This window comes from Chroicocephalus ridibundus, chromosome Z, assembly GCF_963924245.1.
Source record: "Chroicocephalus ridibundus chromosome Z, bChrRid1.1, whole genome shotgun sequence".
In the NCBI taxonomy this organism is placed as follows: domain Eukaryota; kingdom Metazoa; phylum Chordata; class Aves; order Charadriiformes; family Laridae; genus Chroicocephalus; species Chroicocephalus ridibundus.
In genome coordinates this window covers 48,640,582-48,660,667 of record NC_086316.1, presented here as the reverse complement: position 1 = coordinate 48,660,667, position 20,086 = coordinate 48,640,582, and the positions used below count along the sequence as shown (strand labels likewise).

The 20,086-nt window shown below is 40.6% G+C and overlaps 1 protein-coding gene across 8 annotated transcripts in view; it reads right to left on the bottom strand.

The window, feature by feature from the left end:
- TRPM3 (transient receptor potential cation channel subfamily M member 3) overlaps nt 1–20,086 on the bottom strand; it is a 449,063-nt gene that overhangs the window by 7,701 nt on the left and 421,276 nt on the right. For all 8 annotated transcript variants that reach the window (XM_063319668.1, XM_063319666.1, XM_063319671.1 and 5 more), the window contains 4 exons: nt 16,008–16,182; nt 6,920–7,070; nt 6,162–6,361; nt 4,830–4,962 (listed from right to left, as the gene is read on the bottom strand). In XM_063319668.1, the coding sequence (XP_063175738.1) occupies nt 4,830–4,962; nt 6,162–6,361; nt 6,920–7,070; nt 16,008–16,182 (659 nt within the window). The remainder of the gene's footprint in view (nt 1–4,829; nt 4,963–6,161; nt 6,362–6,919; nt 7,071–16,007; nt 16,183–20,086) is intronic.

Here is a 20,086-nt window from a genome sequence, read left to right as displayed (position 1 = left end):
TTTGGCAAATCCACAATATCCATGTATGATGCCTCCATTGCACCTGTGATTTTCCTTACAGCAAGATTTATGCAATGTATGAGAAGGCGCCAAGCCGTCCTAACAGATGGGAATGAGAACAGTAGAAGAGGAGGCTACATGTAAAGTGTGCATGAAGCGTGTTCTGCTGAAGCTCAAAAATTTCTAATAGTGAAACAAATGTGGACTATTTGTGGACAATATTCAGTAACCAGGAAAATAATAAAACGTCAGAACTGAGAACCTGGCAAAGATTTTATATTACCTGTGACGAGCCTTTTTAATTATGGTTTGGGAGATGATGGCTTTTGCTGGCATTCATTTTGCTTATATTTATTTTTAACTTTTGCACATCTGTTCAATAATTTAATTGAAGTAATGATTTAAGGGGAGTAAGGCACTCTTTTCAGAAGCAGACATCTTAATTGAATGCTAGAATTAGGTTCACAAGTCCCTTTGTGGAACCGCGTCCATTTTTAAGGCATCATTTATACTCAAAGTAGTTTTCAAGTGCCACAAAGACTGTAGATACTGAAAATCACTTCCAGGGGTATCCGCCCTGTTTGTTACAGGTGACTGTGGAATGGCTTTATTTAAATAAAACATAGTCATCAGTTCCCAAGCCTGTAACAGGCTATTGGTACTTTGCCTGACATCTTTTGGTAAAGCATTGCTGATGCAAGTGGCCAGCCAGTTTTCCCAGGTGCAGTGGTTTCTGCAGGCTAAGGACATTGGGTTGTCCTGGCTGCATTCCCATCTGGAGCCTAAGACCGCTTAACTCTTTGTGACCACAGAGAGATGCTGCTGGATTCACAGACCTTTCCTGCTGTCTCTCTGCATGTGTGGCTGGACCTCGTGGGCTCAGTACCCGCCCTTTTACCAACCCAAACCTATTTCTGTGCGCTTCAGCCTGCCATCTCTGAAATCAAGATAATAACTATGTCTTCATTCACACGGATGCTCTTACATTGCACTGCAGACTACAGTGCTGTAGTAATGGACACCATGTAGTACCAAAGATGACATAATAATATCTACTCCAACCAGCTTATCTGCTTTTTAAATACTGTTAGGATGTGACCCAGCTCCCTTTGGAATCAACAAGAGGTTTTGCATTGGGTTTGAAAGAGTCGAGACCTGTCCATATGGAAAAAAATGCCTACTGAAGAGATTGTTTCAGTGGCTTCATGCCAGATCAAGAAAAATAATGCAGTCTTTTTTGATTATATTATGCATGTCTCTGTGCTGGTCAAAATGTGCCTCTGAAAGTTTCACCGTGATTAGAAAGGAAGACTCTCCAGGAAAAGTTGTGATTCTTCTGCTGCAATGAAGTGAGTTTGTCCAACTTTGCTTTCCTCACTGGTCTCCAGGATATTCATCAAGATTTGCCTAACTTGATAAATGCAGTTAAAGGAGAACCTTACAGCTTTGTACTGCTTTGTATTTTTCCGCTTAGTGAATCACTTCCTCTGACGTGTGTCACTAACCTGCTGATACCTCCATGTCCCTGTGTGAGATCCTAGCTAGCGAGATACTTCTCCAAGTTACTTAGTACTTGGAGTCAGGGAAGGACAAACATCAAGTGTCGTTTCATGCTTTGAATTTCTGAAAGTGAAAGGACCAGGTAAAGGAGAGATTCTGTGCGGTGACACTAAATCTGGACACCTCTGTGGTGTTCTTTGTTACAAGAGAAGTAAGGTGATTGCTGAACCAAGACAGGCCCCGCAGGATGCCAGGGTGGAGTATTGCAAGGTAAGAGTATAAACTGCAGCCTGTTGTAGGTGAGATAGACAAGTCGCTGTGGTCCTGACCCAGCATGGCCACCAACTGCTTAGCTGAAATCGTCCATTTACACCCAAATCAAGCAGCAAGAAACAGGACCTCTTGTTCTTTTGTTTTCCTGAGCTCCAAACCTTGCCTCAAAGCAAGGCTCTGTTCCCATCTCCCGTTTCCCTTCTAGTGCTAGCCCCCCACTTCCTCTTCCAGGTGTACTGGGCTTTGCACCCACGGTGTGCAGCTGTTCTTCCTCCAAGCAGCACCTGGGGCACTCTGGTAAATCCAGCTGCAAGTAGGAGCTGCTCAGGCAAGAGGTGGGCATATCACAGGTGCATGGAGGAGAGGGAAGGCAGTGAGCGGTCCAGGTCCAGGTGCAGGTACTTCACACAGGGCTTGTCCCAGCCCTTGCTTCTCTTTGAGCCTAACAGCATCCTCAGCTTCTTGCAAATGAAAGGTCTTCAAGGGGATCTTCACTCATAATTGCAGGGCTTTCTGGCTCAGTTTTACGAGCATGTAAAGCTGAGTTAATTGGACAGGTGGTTAAACTGATATCTCATGGCTATAATGTAGGTCTTGTGCTTGGTCTATGACTACAGGCTAATGACTGGACGTTGGAAGAGAAACAGTGTAGTCTTGCACCTTCTCTGTTTTCTTTGCTTTACATCTCGTTAATTGTATAAAGGCATCTCTAAATAGAAACTGTAATGTGGAAACCTGGAATTTAATATTTGAATGTTCCACAGGCTAGAAAAAAGAAGTTTGGTGTTTTAGATTTAAGAACACTTCAAGGGATACTCCTCTGGCTATAATTGCAGGCAAGATGGCAGACCTGGGCATCCAGTTTTCAAAGCGCGTGTTATTTGAGATACTTAGATAGCCCTGATTCCTCAAACATCTTTAAAGTATTCCTGAGATCTTTGTAGTATTTGCACTTGTCTTGTGTGGTAGAGCACTGCAGCTGGCTTGGCAAGCAGAGAAGAGAGCTATTATGAGATGAGAACGGTGTTCACCTGGGATTTCATTGCTGCAAGTCCTAGTAGTGTGCAGGAGTCCAGGAGTGGCCTCTGTCCCCCATGGGGCTGCTACCTGGGTCTCCCTCGCAGAGCTGGGGTGTGCTGCTTTCCACATTGCACTGTTGGCTCAGGTAGATGGATTTTTAAAGAACTGTTTCTCTGGGGCTCAGGTGCTTGTCTTCATTTAGGACTCATAATCATGAACTCTCTTCTGGAACGAGGTGCTTTAAGCAGTTCATTTAAAATAGAATAAGGGCTCTTTCCTATAAAACAGGGCCAGCACAGAGTGCAAAGGCAGACTGTTATGTATTAATTTTCAAGGACTTAAGAGCACTTTCCTAATGTAGGAGAGGTCCCAGCTGGATTAATTCTCATTTGCAGAGGCTTCAAACATACCTCTTCTTTCCTTGGCCGCCAAAAGGAAAACTGTGCCCGAACAGAGATTTGAACGTGCATCTATGATTTTCAAGTTATTTCTCTGACCACTGGACCATCAGAACACAAGAAAAAAGGTACTTAGTTTGACCACAGATCAATTTAGCCCACTATGTTACTTTGAAGCATGTGTAATCTTCCCCCCACTATATTCTCCAGTCTCGAAACATTTTCTGCTTAGGAACTTCATGGGCTCAATATGATCTCTATGGATTTAGCAGTCCTTACTGGATTTCCCTTCCATAAGCTAGCTAGTCTCCATTTGAACCCGTGTGGACTTTTACCTGACATCATCAGCTTCTGTTAGACCTCATCAGCTTTCAAGAATTTGCTCTGTTCCACTACTTACTGCATTAAAAAATCACCTATTTTTGTTTATTTTGAACATGGGCTCCTGCTAGATTAGTCCGTTGCTTCCCTGTATCTTGTTCTGGGAGACACAACAAACAATTGATTTCTACTCACCCTCTCCTTGCCCTCATCATTATATAGACCTCTTTCATTTTGTTCCTCATTTGTCTCTTCCAGACCAAGTAGAGCTGGATTACTTGGCCATTCCTTATGAGGAAGCCATTCCATGCCTTACTGTACTTCCCCTCTAATACCCTTTTCTAAAATATGTTCTTTAGGAGTGCCGCTTTCAGTAATGCAGGTGATTAAAGGATATTTTATCTGCTAATCCTGCTCTGGAATAGATTTATTTCAAAAGCAAATTAAAAGTGTGTTTCCTTGCCTACAGAAATCATATTTTAGGCATAGCTGCATCAGGGGCAGTGCTAGAAGATTATGTGTAAGAAAAAAGAGTGTTACGTCTGTGTAATCGATTACGATGACAACTCACCTGACCTCTGTTATTCAAGTTAAAGTGGAGTATTCGGGGAATGGAGTATTAAGTGATTCATAAGTTTTATGAATATCTGACAGGATATTGCCCTAAAATATTTATTGGTAACAGTGCTATGAATCAAACAACAAACTCTGTCCTCGAAATTTAACTCTGTTGCTCAGCTGCTGTGTGATGAAAACATATAGGCACCACAGCAGATGAACAGATTTATGAATTTTTAGGACCGATAAATTTGAAGCCTGACAACTTTCACTAAATTAACGTGTTACCTTTGTCCTCTGTGCATTTGCTCGCTGTGGGTGAAATGTCTAGCTTACCTAGCAAGGCCATCCTGAGACAAGTCCCACTCTTTACCTGAATGGCTAGCAGGTCAGTGCTGTAGCTGTAGTTTTCATTTACTCTCCCATTGTATTCTGACCACTTATGCCCTAAAGTTCTGCTTTAAGAACTGAAAGGCAAGAACAATTTGTCTTTCTCACTACATCAGTTGTGTTCTAATACATCATTGAATGTGAATGTGGAAAGATTCATGTTTTCAAAACTTACAGGAACATTTACTTGAGTAAAAAAGAAAAAAAAGAGAAAAGAAATTAACCACTTTTTACCACTCTACTTTTAGTTGACTTATTAAAAAATACCTCAAATATTTCCCTTTTCAAGAAAAAGAATGGAAGGGTGAGAATGGCAACAAAAACACATTTCCAGATCAACTTATGAGAGAACAAACAAACAAAGTGCACCTTTCTGACGTGACGCGGATTCTTTCATCATTGGAGGAATTGAATCTGTCATCCTTTTCTCTAAAATATTCTTCTATGCACTGCTCTTCAAAATCATGGACTTTTTTCAATTCATCCTCAGTTATGAAAAGTTCTGTGGAAACAATGCAAAAAATGTGATTTGGCAAGTATTAACACATGAAATTAATTACATTCTTCTTATTGTGGAATTCATGGACTAAACTTTCAAAAGCAGGCTTCAAATGTATCTGGCATTTTGGTATGAAAGCAGATAGATGCAGCTAATTACCAAATTAGTGGCTTCAATTATATATGATTCTGGAGACAGAAACACTTAAGCAGGCAAATGCTGAGCAAACATGAATGTGTTTTGATTGCATGAGATCTAAACACAGCTGCTGGTCAGGTCCTGAAGAGATGGTGGGAGCCAAAGCCCACCTGTAACCTAATACAAATGTAATCAAATTAGTAGACTGCTAGGAAAGGAGTCCGAGAGTTACAGAGGATCTATTTGACATGGCAAGAGCTGACATCTGCAGGCAGCAGCAAGGGCTGTGATGGGAGTGGGAGGAGAGCAGCCTGGTTGCGCTGGCATCTCCAGTGCCATCCCATGGCTCCAGCTCCCTCCTCCCAGAGCAGTGGGCTGTGGCATGGGCTAATGTTGGGAAGAGATGCACGTGCCTTAGCTGCCTGCCGCTGGCATATGCATAGCGGGAAGTGGAGATCTTCCACTTTGAAGAACTAGGTAGAGAAGAGTAGAGAAAGTGTTATCAAAATAATCATCTGACAGGTTTTCCATCATGCGTATGGGAGTTCATATTAAAGCGTCTGGAGAAACTGCTCCTCCAGTCTGAGTCAGTGTCAAGGAGAGAACATGTGTCTACAAAATAATTACTTCTCACCATCTCTCAGCTTATCTAGGCAAAAAGCGTGTTGGGCGGAATTACGTGCTGTTTACTCGAAAAGTAGGAATGGTCTCTCTGCATTTTCAGCAATAAAACTGAGATCTCGAAGTGTGATGGACTGTAAGAAGAATCCCAGCAATAACAGATCTCTAGCAACAGCAAAACAAACCCCTTCACTTTGAAGGAACGAAGGGAAGAACAACCCCAAAAAGTCACAGAAAAACATAGCCTCATCAATGCTCTGAGGAGAGCTAAGGGTTGGGCAGTGCAGAAAAAATGAACTAATTTGAGTAAGATTTTTGCAGTTAAAATTAGTTCTCTGCTGGAAAGGTTATCAAGGTGCTGGACTTGGCCTTCATTCGTGTCAAACACTGGATATTACCAAGTGCACTGGAAAATCCCACTCTGTAAATTGTCTAAGGCTTACTTAATCCATAGTCTCTCTCATCTGGGTCGCTTTCATGCTTCCGCCATCTGCAGCAGAGGTGCTGGAATATCATAGTCATATGGCTGAAAATTATCAGAGGCGGTGGGAGAACAGGTCTTTCGTGAAATGTCATGATTAGCTGGTATCTTTGAAACTTCCATACTTGGTTGGATATGGATTTGACTTCAAAAAATGTATTGCTAGAAGGCAAGAAGAGGAAAATAACATCAGATCGAAATAGATTTGGGTACTTTGCTGAAGATGATGTAACAGCACCCTAACTAGACACATTTCACTAATAGTGGCAAATATTCCCTTGTTGCAAAAAGAGGAAGAAGATCAAAATAAATGAATAAGTTTGTGCTTCAGAAAGGCACAGTGGCAATCAGCCATTGCAAAGTATCATACTACTGTGTATGTCTGCTCTGTACAACAACTGAGTCTTACAACAACACAATGACAGAGAAAGTATTTTTATTCTTGTTTTCCATATTGGGAGTGAATGATGCCATGACCGAACTTTAAATTTTTTTGGCTTCTCTGCCCTGATTCTCATTGGGTGTCTGTCCTTGGAAATGAAGCCATACGAAGAACTTGGCATTTTCCTCACTCCCTGGAGACAAGCTACTGCCTCTTTCCCTCTCATCCTCACATCCTCTGAAAGTGGGTCTCGGACAAAGTCTTCAGTTTAGCAGCCTTCCTAGGTTGTGAATAATGTCCACCCCCCACAAGTCAATACTTTGAAATGTGTCACTCACTTGAAAACAGCAATGAGGAGGTTCACCAAAAGGATGTTTGCAACCAAGAGGTAACAGGCCATGATGGCGGGAACGATCCACGCTCCTGTCTTGCAAGGAGGTAGCTGGATTATTTTGCCATCTTCTCTGGTTTCATTTTGACCACAAGGAGCTGGGAGCAAAAATGCAAAAACATGCAAAATGGGAATGAATCTTATTTTTTCAGTGCTTTTTACAGAAATATTTAAATATTTATAAAGGCCTGCCTGCCAAAGCAGTATCTTCCAAATAACAGTGGTGTTGATGCTCGCCCCAAGAAGTATGCACTTGCTATCACGGAATTTACAAGCTATAGTTCTTGTTATTGTATGTTATTTGTCATGAATATCAGGATATTTGCCTCAGAAATTGCAGGAAACATGCCTGGTGTGAGTGAGATGCTTGGTTGCATACAGCTAAAATATCCTGGTACTCTGGTAGCAATTAGTGGCTGTGCAAGTAAAATGATCAAAATGTTTAATCCTGGAAAAAAGCTTGTGTATTTTTTTTTTTTTAATGGTGAAAGCTTGGTCTTTTTTGATTGATGGAGGTGGATGTGATAAATAGCATAAGGAAAAAGAAGTACATGGAAGTAAATTAAAAAGTAGACATTTGTTGCTGTGCACTGCACTGCCCTGAGCCCCTCTGGGACATACTCATAATGACCCTCTGCTATTAAGGACTTTTGACTGCATGCCTAGAAACAGTGGGGGAGATTATCAAGTCTTTGCTGTACCAGGGAAAGGGACATGTAGGCAGCAGAGTTGCCACCTGTTTCTTCCCTGAAAGCTTTGGAACCAAAACCTTCTCAGTATTAGTGTTGTAGAAGTGAAGCAAGGGGAGAGAAAACATTGTGAAATGTTTTTCATTGCTTATTTTTTTACCTGCCTTCATGTGCTGTGGTGGCTGATCTGCATTTGCAAGCGTGGGTTCAGTATATGCCTTTCTAGCCTCAGTCCTAGTGGTCCTAAGTACCTCTGTAATCAACTCTTCAAGAAAAAAACTGAAGAAGCAGCTTTCATATACAAACTATCTTAGTGAGCGCACCACTACAGCTAGCTTCTCCTTGTCCCCTTCAAAAAGAAGTTTAAGTTTTAGTACTGTCTCAGTTCCCTCTGATATCAACGAGAGTTTCCCACTGACTTCACAGACAACAAAGTTTGCCAATGATGTATGTTTTGTAAAATTCCACCTTATGTCAATAAATCCATGATTTCCAATACCAACTATTACTTCTTCTCAAAAAGGTCCTTCTGAACTTGGTTCACAGAACATGGGGTTCAACTGTGGGTGTCCATATTGGCAATCATATATTATGTGAGATTTGGGTACTTGGTTTTGGGCACTACATATAGCTTTTCGGTTATTACATATAGAAATATTATAGCCATATGGGATACATGATACATTGGCTTCAAACAAGAACTCTCCCAAAATATTCTACTCACAGAAAAAGATACGTCAAAGCCAAATACAAGCAATACTACTTTTACAAGTAGCTCCGTTGTGCCTGGACCCATGGTGCCAGCAGTCCTTCCTACTTACAAAAATACATTTTATTACTGGAACAGGCTGAGAGTATGCAATTCTTTATTTCTCAGAAAGCATCACCTTGCAGATTGTTTTAGGTTAGTGCCGATTTCATGCTTCCCACACTGGTCCAAGCAGTGTTTTCATTCAGATGTTCAGAATGCCATCTGTGAGCTGCTGTGGGTGTGGGGCAATGTGAACTCAGCCTTCACCCAGCAGAAATTGGGACACTCAATACCTCTTGGTATGAGCACTCAGTGTGAGACTTACATTTGTGTTTGTGTGGAAATGCTAACTTGATGCTGATTCAGAACTACAAAGTCCAACACAACACAGTACCAAAACCTGTCATGACTTCACCAGTGGTGCAACACTCACTCTATCAGTTGATGAAACCTGTTGCCCTTTTGTGTGCTGAAGAACAGAAGAAATAATGTCTTTTGTAGCAATAGGAGAACTTGGTAAAAAGCATATTTTAAACCTTAGATCAATGAGATCAAAAACTCACCTCAAAGTCTGATTATAATTCTATTATCCCATTTTTTTATCAAAAAAAGAGAGAATTTAATCTCAAAAACCTCCCAGCTTTGACAACTACCAAGACAAAAATGATTTTTCCAATTTTATTTGCCTACAACAGAGTATTTAGAATATCATTAATGCATCCCTCTGGGTTTATGCCACACAGTGATGGCCAAATTAGACTTCCTACAAAGACAAGTTCCCATAGTCTATTCTATACATGCACAGATGTTTGACGTGTCCTGAAGATTTTCAAAAGTTTTCCTTTTTTGCTTGTTCTGTTGTGGGAATACTAATCTCATGCCTTACTTTATGGAGAACTAAGCCACTGCTTAAAGTTCACATCTTCAGCTGCATGCAAAAATGTATGATGTGTGTCCAAAATGCAGACACTTGCATTCCACTACACATCACTGAACGTCTTCTTCCATCTTTAAACAGTAACAATTTTAAAGAATTTTTTTCCCCACTATTAAATAAACTGTTTATTTAAAATAATTACTCCCAGGAAACCAGAAACAGAATTTTCTCTCTCTATGAAAAAGAACAGAGGACTCTGGCAGGAGGCTAAAAGTAGCAATGATATTGGTTTTAGATAATGAAGGTAATTGTTTACATTTAAGAAGTTAAAACTCTGCTTGTAGGGTTCAAGAAGACTTTGTTACCGTAACCTGGGACAGTTTGCCTTCCCCATCCGAGTATGTAGAGTCCCAAGGATGTCTTATCTCCTTGATACAGTAACCTGGGCCAGGTGACCCTGCATGGGCACCAACATGGTGGCCAGCTGCGGATCTCAGAATTCGGCCAACAGCAGCTGCATTACATCAGTGATTTCGCTAAAGAGTAAAGCAGGGCAGTGCATACGCGTGATATATTAAGCAGTGCAAGTGCTTTCCCTCGAGCTTCACTCCCAAAGGGGGCTCCACTGCGTCGGGTCCCCATTTGACTAACATGGGTGCCCCGGGACTCCCACCATGGTAACGCTGCACTTTCCATAAATCCAAGGTGTTCACTCACTGAGTGCTGTGCCTTGTCCCTGCGGGACCCGCACCTGCCTTTCACGTGTAACAGGGTTTGGCCATTTTAATTATGTTTGGAGAAATGCAGCACTTTTTGTAGCATGTGCAGTAACATATTGTCATAACAAATGTTTACAAAGCACAGTTTTAACATGTATGAAAACATAGTCATCTTTTTACACTACAGCCTTGTTTTAACAAAAAATCCCTGGAGTAGTACTTAATTCTAGTGTAATGTTTGGCTGAAGCAAATTCTGTGAGTATGACTAAATGCCTTTTTCAGGTAACTGAAAAACCCAATCAGTCTGATACCTACAGGCTACTGGATGAAGGTCAGACAGTAAGGCCTGAACTCAGGCTTTAGAAAATAATAAACAGCTGGCGTTTTAATTTCAATCACACGCATTAATGTGGCTCAGCTTTCCAATATTGCACCCTGACATCTGTGGATGTACATATTTTTCGCATCTCTTGTTTCCTTTTTCACAATCTACTCCTATGCTTATTTTTCCTGCTTGGCTCCCATTTACAGTTTCCTGTACGGGCCTTTCCTGCTACGTACCGAACTCTTCCTCTTTCCTGGCCAGCAAATAGTTGCAAAGCAAACAGCAGTAACCCACGCCTCTCTGTGTGTTTCAGGCCTAAAGCGGCGTCAGGAGCTCAGGAAGAAGTTGCTTCCCTGCTGTAATTACTGTTATGACGTGGGCACGGCTCATTTTTGCTGTGCATTGGGTGGAGGGCTTGGGAAATAACGCTTGCAAATTTCGGCGTCATGGCTCTTCCCCCAGCTGCACCCTTCCAAAGCAGTTGTGGGAAATAAAGGAGAGAGGAAAGCACATCATTGAACCGCTTTGTTACCAAATAGCCTTTTGCCTTTTCAGAAAACCTCACATGTGAAAATGGATACCGCTTTTACAACACCGGTTGATTTGTTTGAAAGCACAAGAAATTACGGAATGAGTTCGTATGATCACAATTCTAAAGAATAAGGAAACCATAAGTATGTATTAACTAACGTACCAACCCATCTTTATTTTTTTTTTTTAATTCAAGTCTGGACATTTTAAATGCAATGTCATCAGCCTGTTTATGAGTATATAGGCACCTTCCAATTTTGATCTGCACTGAACTCAAAAGGATGTGAAAGCATTTTGTAATTTTTTAATCGAATGTCTGAGCACTCCTACCAGCTTGTCAGGCTGGTAAATATTGAAAAAAGGCTAAGTGTGCTGCCTGGGGCTGTCCACTTCTTCACTGACAGAGAAAATACTGAACTTTGTGAGCTCTGAATCTCACACCATTGTTCTGTTCATCAGCAGAATCATCCAGGGAATTGAACAGTGTCTCATTACTTCAAAATGTTGCTTTAACTACAGTGTCGTGACCTTACATGTTGCCTCTTGCCCTCAGCCACATTAAAAATTACTTTGAAGTGTCTCTCCAATCTGCTGGTATATTACTCATAATTTATAGTAAATTCCTGTATTTTTCTTTTTTTCTCTGGTGCTTTCTCCCTCCTGCTACCCCCCCACGTTAAAAACATCCAACCAAATGGAACCCAAAATATAACCTCAGAGGAGTGCTGGGAAGGGGAATACTGCAACTTAGCCCAGAGAGACTATCAAAAATGGTGTGTAGGCTGTGCACAAATTTTATCCATCCTCTGTCTTTGTCTAACAATGCTAAAAATACTGCCTGTGCTTCAGAGCTGCAATACAGATGCAAAAAAAAAAAAAGTGCAAAAATATGCACATACGCACAGGTATGATTTCTTCTGTTTTGTGCAAAACTACTCTGTTTGTTCTAATTCCAGAATGATCCACGCAAATGCCAGCCCTTACGGGAAGCTCATATGGAGACACGAAATGCATGAAACCTCTAAGATTGTATAGAATTTAGTATAATTTAGTATAAAATTTTCATTCATACTAAGAAAACTTCAAGAACTTAAAAAAAAATAAATCTAACAGACTAAGAAATTTGAAGAATTAAACCAAAACTATTTTCTAGTAACTGGGCCTTTGAGCAGCCTGGTCTAGTGGTTGGTGCCCCTGCCCATGGCAGGGGGTTGGAACCAGATGATCTTTAAGGTCCCTTCCAACCCAAACCATTCTATGATTCTATGATTCTAATTATACCTTCCTCTCAGGTTCATTGGAGAGTTAAAACCTGTGTATAATCGTCTCTCATCTTCTGAAACAACTGCATTCTGGTTACTCGGCATTCCTCCAATACAAGTGAAGGAGAAGGAGGCCCCATCTTTTTCTCTTAAACTGTATAGGTTTTTCCAATAAGGGAATAGGTACAGGGAACAAACACAACTCAGACTGATCTTCAGATTCCAGACAGCATTTGAAATACTGTCAGCTGGAAAGAAAATCCAGATGCAAATCTGACATGTGAGACACCAGACAAATCTGAAAAACAGCCCAAGCCAAAAAACCCAAACCCATGTTGGCTAAAAGCACTCAGTTGCTTTGCCTTCTGAATATAGGAAAATGTGATTTCTAGAGGTGACCGCCACTTCTCAAGTTGCCATTTATGTCATCTGTCTGCCTTTTTTATCAAGCAAACTCACTCCCTGAATAATCCTTTCCTCTTCAGTATGTCTTATATACTTGACTATTGATAGTATTCTGGAGGGGAAGATAGCTTGGTAAGGTGAAAACAAAGTTCTTTGCATATGAAAACTGTGTTGTGAATTTTTTTTAGCTAAAATTGCCAGCAATAGTGACAAAGTAAGTGAGGTGAACTGAAGGAGAGATTTTACAGCATCTGTGGATTTCCTTCCTAAAGCAGCTAAGTGGCTGCCTGCTGCCCCATGGATCTCATCGGGCAGCACAAGGCTCAGCTGGATTAGGAAAGGCAGCGTGAAAGTGAGACAGTTGCATATACCGTCACCAATTCCGACCCAGATCCCCCTTCCTCTCCTAGTTAACGCGGCTGTGATGAACTCTCAGTCTGAGAGGAACCACTTTGAGACTGGTTTTGCTCTCTTTATTGAATTTACCTGAAAATTTGACTACAGTTCTAAAAGATTTACTCTGCTCCCCCCCCAACTTTTTTCTTCCAACCCTTGGTTGGTAGTCAGGAATTTGTAGGAATGTAGTATTTCTGTACCTCACTGAATAGTCTATTCATACTCCCAGAAGTGAGGATATAATCTGTCCCCACTTTTGAGTTGAAGATGAGATCACATGCCAACAGGACACTAACGCACACACCAGTTAACGTATGTATTTAAAAAATGAAATGAATACAGAAATTATGGTAAAACTGTATGAAACATGCATTATTTTCGAGTGAGGCATTTCACTAGTGTTTTAACAGTGCAGTGTGTTGAGACAAAAATCAGAGTAGACCCACTGGATGGACAGGCTGCCAGGTGATGGGATGTATCTAGACATTGTGTCTGGTCAGCCTTAATGGCATACTTCACAAATCAACAGAAAATGAAAAAAAAAGAAAAGTAAGTTTTAGAGTAGCATACTTTTTTTGTACATTTCTCAGGCACTAGGATAATCTCCAGGAGTGTGGCTCAAATGTATATGCATTTCCAAGATCAGCACTTTTGCTGAATCCCAAACTTGCAAATAACATTGCAATATTAAACACCAAAATATAAAGAAAACCACAAAGAAACCCTTTTGGTTTGCTAAAATAATACTAATAAAAAAATCTGCTCCAGGCCATAAAGTTCAATGGCAGTTTAGATGTAGCATAAAAATTTTAGAACATGTTTATCTTATTTGAGAAAGTACAAACACTGTAGTACTCTAACATGAATACAGTGGCTGATTTAGCTTAGAACAATTTGGAGAATATATATAACAACAAATTTACAAATAGTGAAAAAACATAGGTATCCTAGTAAAACCTTTTGGGTGCCAATCAGGTCATTTGGATTGTGTAACAACATCACCAACCATTTGCTCATGCTCCCAGTCTATTCCAGAGGTAACATTTTTGAGACAACCGATCCTCAGACAGACTTGACATATTGCACACATTTTGTGCTGAAAGAGTGGCAGATTCTAATTCCCTGCATCATCTGTCTCTCAGGAAAGAGGAACTAGGTGCTGCTTTTCATTTTGGCATCACCACTTCTGCCGCAACTCCTAGTTTCCTTGACACAGACAGAAAAACAACATGTCTACACTTATAGCTGGAGTTGAAACCATCAGGAATTTTGCTTTCCCTAAACCTCAGAAGTAATTACACTGCACCTTTTTGCAAGGTTTAAATCTTGGGCATCTGAATAACACACAAGACTACCCCTAAATCCTCATGCAAGGGTATGGAGCCTGCCACCCTATTTTCATACTTAAAAACCATGCTTCATTCAAAGACACTTTTGTTTCTCAGGTTTTGGCGTTCTAAACTATAATCAGCATTTCATTAAAAAAAATACAAGGAACTTTTTATTCAGCCAATTGCCATGTTTGTTGCACTATGGTAGTTACTTAGTACAACATCAATAAATGGCCACTTGTAGAGGGACAAATAAAATTCTGCTTGTGGAAGAAGTCATAGCTTAATGGGATAAACCTTTATCCCTCTATTACGCTTTTGGAGCAAGATGAAGTTTTATACCCCCAGCTATTATGCCTTTGGAATGAAATGTATTTCTAAAAAGAAAATAATAGGAAAAAGAATAAAAATAAGGAAATCGGGTAAAAACTTAGATTCAAATGAGAAAGCTTCATGATTTTAGGTATTTGTTTACTTCCTTGCATGCCATGCTACCTCTGAAAACAAAGTGGGGAAGTAAACATAAAAAAGAGGTTTTGTCGGTATCCACAGTAATGATTCTGTGCTAACCAGGAAGAAGAAATGAACATGGAACTGCTGAAATGTCTGCCATGTGATACGTATACGTCTGCCCATCAGGAACTCCATTAAGTTGGGGGTCATTATTGATGATATAGATACATTTATTACCTTAAACAGCTCAGGAAAAATCAACACCTTTTTTCCATTCAAACTTGGTCAATACTGAAAAAGTAGACGATGAATTATGAAAACACTGCCCTTTTCTAAGGTAGTGCATAGAATAAAAAGGAAAATCCTAAACAGAGCTTTAAAGGGTGCCATCTGCCACTGGGAAAGAGACTCACTTCTAAATGCTGCCAAGGCTTACACATATTTAAGTAGGAATGATGAACATCAGTTGCATGTCAGTGTTTGCTAAAGATACATTGTTTGTGATTCTTAGTTTGTTCATCTACTGCATTGTTTCTCATGACCACCCCTCTCCATTGGCATAACGTGCCAAGTGGCACCAGGAGGCTTAATTTAAATAGAAATCTGGCATTTTCCTGATCACCAGCCAAATGAATCCTGAGGAGATAGTATATGAAATACTGGCTTTTGTTCTGTTTGCACTGACGTGAGCACAGTCTTGCCTTCCAATAAATAAATAAAGCAAAATTCTAATAATGGATCTACTGTTCCCAAAGAATTGCATCACATGGTTTAGCATAAAGGTGGTGGCAGTGAGAAGGTAACAGAGAAAAGAAAACACATTGGTTAGATCCTCATGAAGTGTAGGAGCCAAAGGTCTAACCCAGTATTATTAGACTTGATGCTCAGTATGAAGTTAGGTAAAAAGTATTTAGGTCTAAAATCAAACCAACGGATGAGAAAACAAGAAGTGACTTTTTATATCCCAGGTATACCAACGAACTCATGGTGGATACCTGGGAGGGTATCCCTGTCACTCAACTGGTAAAAAGGAACCATTTGAAACTTTCTTTCTATGCAAGATAATTTAGCATTACAGATTTCTGGTTAAATAATTGTGAAGCGATGCCAGAAGCATCTTCTGAAACTGGTACCCCAATATTAGCTGAAAAAATATTTTTGTGACCGTTCTCTGTGACGAAGGAGTTCCTCTAGCCTGAGCCATTTATTGAGCACACACACATGATCTAATAGGACATCACCTGATCAAAGTTGGATACCTGACTTTGGAGTATGAGAATCATAAACTTGCTTACGGTCTATCTGGTCTGCAAACACTTCCCCATAGATCATCCAATAAGGCATGTAAAATATGTTTTTCGCCAGCTTCCACGAAGGCTCCTCATTGGGGAAGAGAATAGCCTGTCTTGCGACACCAAAGCTCATCAGAACCACCAACATGATGATGACAAAGTACATCATGTCTATCATCTGAATGTAATGACAGGAAAAGACAGAGAAAGAGAGAGAAGGGACAAGAATTAGAGGAACTTATTTGTCCATATTCCTATCATTATATGCTGTAAAAAAAGTTGTAAATCTTAGAAACAGAATTTTCAAAACCAAATTTTGAAAAAAACATTCTCAGTTTTACATATAACAAATTTCATTTTCAAAGAAGTGAAGTGGTATTATTGTGTCCTTGGTTTTACCCAGTGTTGCTTTTCAGAACAATTTAAATGTTATGAATAGGCTTGAAAATACAAGATACCATCTGGTCACACCAATTGCCTGATCAAGAATATAGGTTCAATGGAATCAGCAGCCTGGTCTGGGCAAGGGTCACGAGATGATGTATTGTTTATAGGCACCTAGTGGCAACTGTACCAAAACAAAAGGGCTAAAATGGATTATTTTATTCACTGGTAATCATTGTCTTGGAGCAACGAAAGAAAGCTGCATCTAACATAAGGAGTAACGGGTGGCAGAACAGCCTGTTAACTGAAACATAAGGGACACCATGGTGGCAACCAGTGAGGAAGGAAAGCTGTGATACTGGCTGGACTAGAGATCAGCTTGGTGGGGGAGTCTGACAAAGGCCATATTTAAAAAAAAAATAAATGCAGATAACACAGACACTCAACTGTATTCTTATCCATTGTTGAAGGCCTCATTAGCATATGCATATGTTTAATTAGTGCTTGCAAACAGGGCTTACCCATTCAAAATGTTCCTGGAAAAAGTGGGACAGCAATCCTAGGAGGTGTGGAATAGAGGCTGAAGATTAGAAAAGGAGCTGTGCTAGAAAAGACCCTCTGGAGATCAGAGCAATGGGCATCAAGCAAGTACAGAAGAGACGCTTTATAACGCAGAATGAATGTGGAAAAATGGGAGTCCTGTAAAATCCCTGGCAAGATGCCTTTAAAACCTTTAGTTACAGGCTTACGTATAGGCCTTTAGTTATAAAGCTTGTTACAACAGAGCTGTTTTTCACAGCTTTGGATGTAACTTTTTTCTCTGGCCAAAACTGGACCCCAAGCTCGTCTAAACCTTATAAGTTTTAATCCTTTCAGCCTCTGCATTTTCTGGCTCAGCTGCATTCTGCTTTCCCTGGGAGGCAGGTGTGTGACCAACCGGCACCTCAACTGGTGGTCTTACCACTCCACGGGGGACCTGCTGCAGCTCAAGAGCAGGGCTGCTCATGACACGAGCTGGTGGAAGAGGGGACTCATTTGCAGCAGATGGATCTGGCACTGTTGCAGAGGTTCTTCAGGTTTAAAGAACAAGGAGAAAGATCTGAGGCCAATGTAATGCTGGGAAACTGTTTAGCAGAGAAAAGAGAGGCATACAGAGGAGCAACTGGAAGAGGATATTCTCATATTTACTGAGAAAGGCTGTAAGAGAAAGACACCTGTAGGGCAGGGCTCTGGTAGGAGAGAATCAAGGAGCTGGAAAGAAGGAACTGGGGACGAGTGAAAAAAAGCAGGGGAAAACAAAATTCTTGAGGTCCATAAAAATGCAGAAAAGAAAGAAAAAAACCCCTGTGGACATGACAGAGGAAAATAAATGCCTTAAAGAATTAAAAACCAGACAAGTAAATCACCAACATTCCTATGTTATTCCAAGCATTAATCTCTTAAGAAAATCTGAGTGGAGAGGAATTCCAGATCATTGTACCTCAGAGAGCATTCTGAAATGGGAAAGCTGCATAATTACATTTAGTTCTTACTGCTTTTAGGGAAGGAATTTGGAGATGAAACTTGGTTCCTCTGTTTTTCTCTGATGAAACTTTTTTCAGGTAGAAATATATAACATGATATGATGTAATGTAATACCTATTTTAAAATGTCATGCAAGCAAATAAACATAATGCGTATTTGGTGGCAATTTAAGACAATTTCTTAAATGCTTCCTGTGTTTTTGCTCAGGAATCGCACAGGTTTGACCTTGTTGCAAGAAATAAATTTTTCAGAGCTATTCTCTATTCAAGATGCATATTAGCTTTCCCAGTCCTTTAACTGGGTATCTTTCTAAAACCTCAGTAGCTTGTCTGAAATCCAGTGAAATAGATGGGCGAGTTTCCGCTGACTCTAATGGGCTTTGTATCAGGCCCTTTGGCCTGTAGGGTCAAATTACAATTGCTATTTCAGCAAGGCAATGGCCATTTCAATCATTCTGAAGAACTCATTAGTGACCTATTTAAAAAAGTGATAAAATTAGGAACTGTTAGCGTGGTTTTATGAACAACTTGGCTCCTTTTCCCCTTTTTTATTTGCAGAGATGCTAAGAAAGTGTAGACATCCCCACACAGTAAGGGAACTGATACACCTCTGGCTCTCTCGACATGCCAGAGTGATTTAATTTCATTCCCAAATGAAAGGGAAGTAACTCTAACACTGTGCAGAGTTAGCACAGAAAAGCACATTATAATAAGCATATTCTGTTACTGAAATTAGTAGATAACAAGAGACTTGGCCATTCAGCTTCCTCCTCCTATCCTCACCTTTGTTTTAGGCCATTGCTTTTATACAACACCAACCATTCCTGCCCTCGCTTACCTTCACTTGCATATTTGCTCAACATTTATGCCCAGAGGTTAAACCTGTTATGGCTATTTTGTTAATGTAGGGACAGGTGAAGAGAGAAAGTTCCTTAACACTGGAAAGATGGAAAGAGTCATCTTTCTCCTCCTGAGCCTAAAATTTACTCACAATAGAAGCCCAGGATAAAAGCTCGGGTATTAAATATGAGGAACGCAGTAGCTGTGAGTGGCTTACTTTGTAGAAATATGTATAACCAGCCCAATGGTCTCCATAGTACTGAATGGTACTTGCAAGGCCACGAAATGAAAAAGACGGAACCCAAGGAGGTAAATAGACGCGTGATTTAAACAAAAATACACAGGGGAGCCCGCTGCGGCTTGAAGCAAGCAGGTGCAGCTCCCAGGGAAGTCTGTGCATGATATAAATGGGCTGGCCATTACACAGGGGAATAAGCTGGCCAGAAAACAGATGTGAGAGGCAGATTTGTGTAACTCAAACCAGTTGGGCATTGCATGTGTGGGCAAAGGGGATATGTCAGAGTTGCTGAGTGTGTGGAAAGTTGGATGAGGTATGAAAATCAAATAACAGGAAGGCACAAAATAAAAGAACTTCCCTCTTTTAATAGTTGTCCACACCTTCAATGTACTCTGGTAGCTAAATTCAACACCCTCTGAGTGGGTGCTGAGCCTATGGAGGATAGTGACTTTCCTGCATTTGTTTTCCACAGAAAGTGGAGTGAGGCTTGATCTGTTGTACACATGTGACGATGACAAAGGAATGGAAATTATATTATTTTGCTGATTTCAACCACTTCCTTTCTGTGTTGACCCCAGGAGGAAAATAAACCACTGTTTATACTCTTGGTGAAGCTGGACTCCTCTTGGACATCCATAATACTGCCTACTAGAAGTTTGTTATTCACGGCCAATGTGTTTATTATTGAACTGGTTTTCAGGCTGCCCTTGCTAGCACCACAGCTCTGAAACTTTTTGTGCATGGCACCTGTGAAAAATACAAAAGAGTAGGATGGAAGTTATTTTTTAGGAGTTTTATACACTGTGTGTATTGTAAGCCCCAGTGACCACCAGATCCCCTGATCGAGGGATATAATCCAGGTGGGGCAGGAAAGAAACAGATGATAATGCAGTGTTTTCCCTTTGGTATTTGGTCCTTGGTCCTTCCTCTTGTCCTGCTGTCCTTTTACAGTAACCTCCAGCAAGAGCTCTTGAGTGTTATCACCTCTTGTACTCTGGAGCTCTGCAAAATCCCTCCCATCAACATCCTGTTGGCTTCCCTGAAGGAAGGTAGCACACTGTGAAATCTTGTTTGCAGGTTTGCAGGTCATAATGATT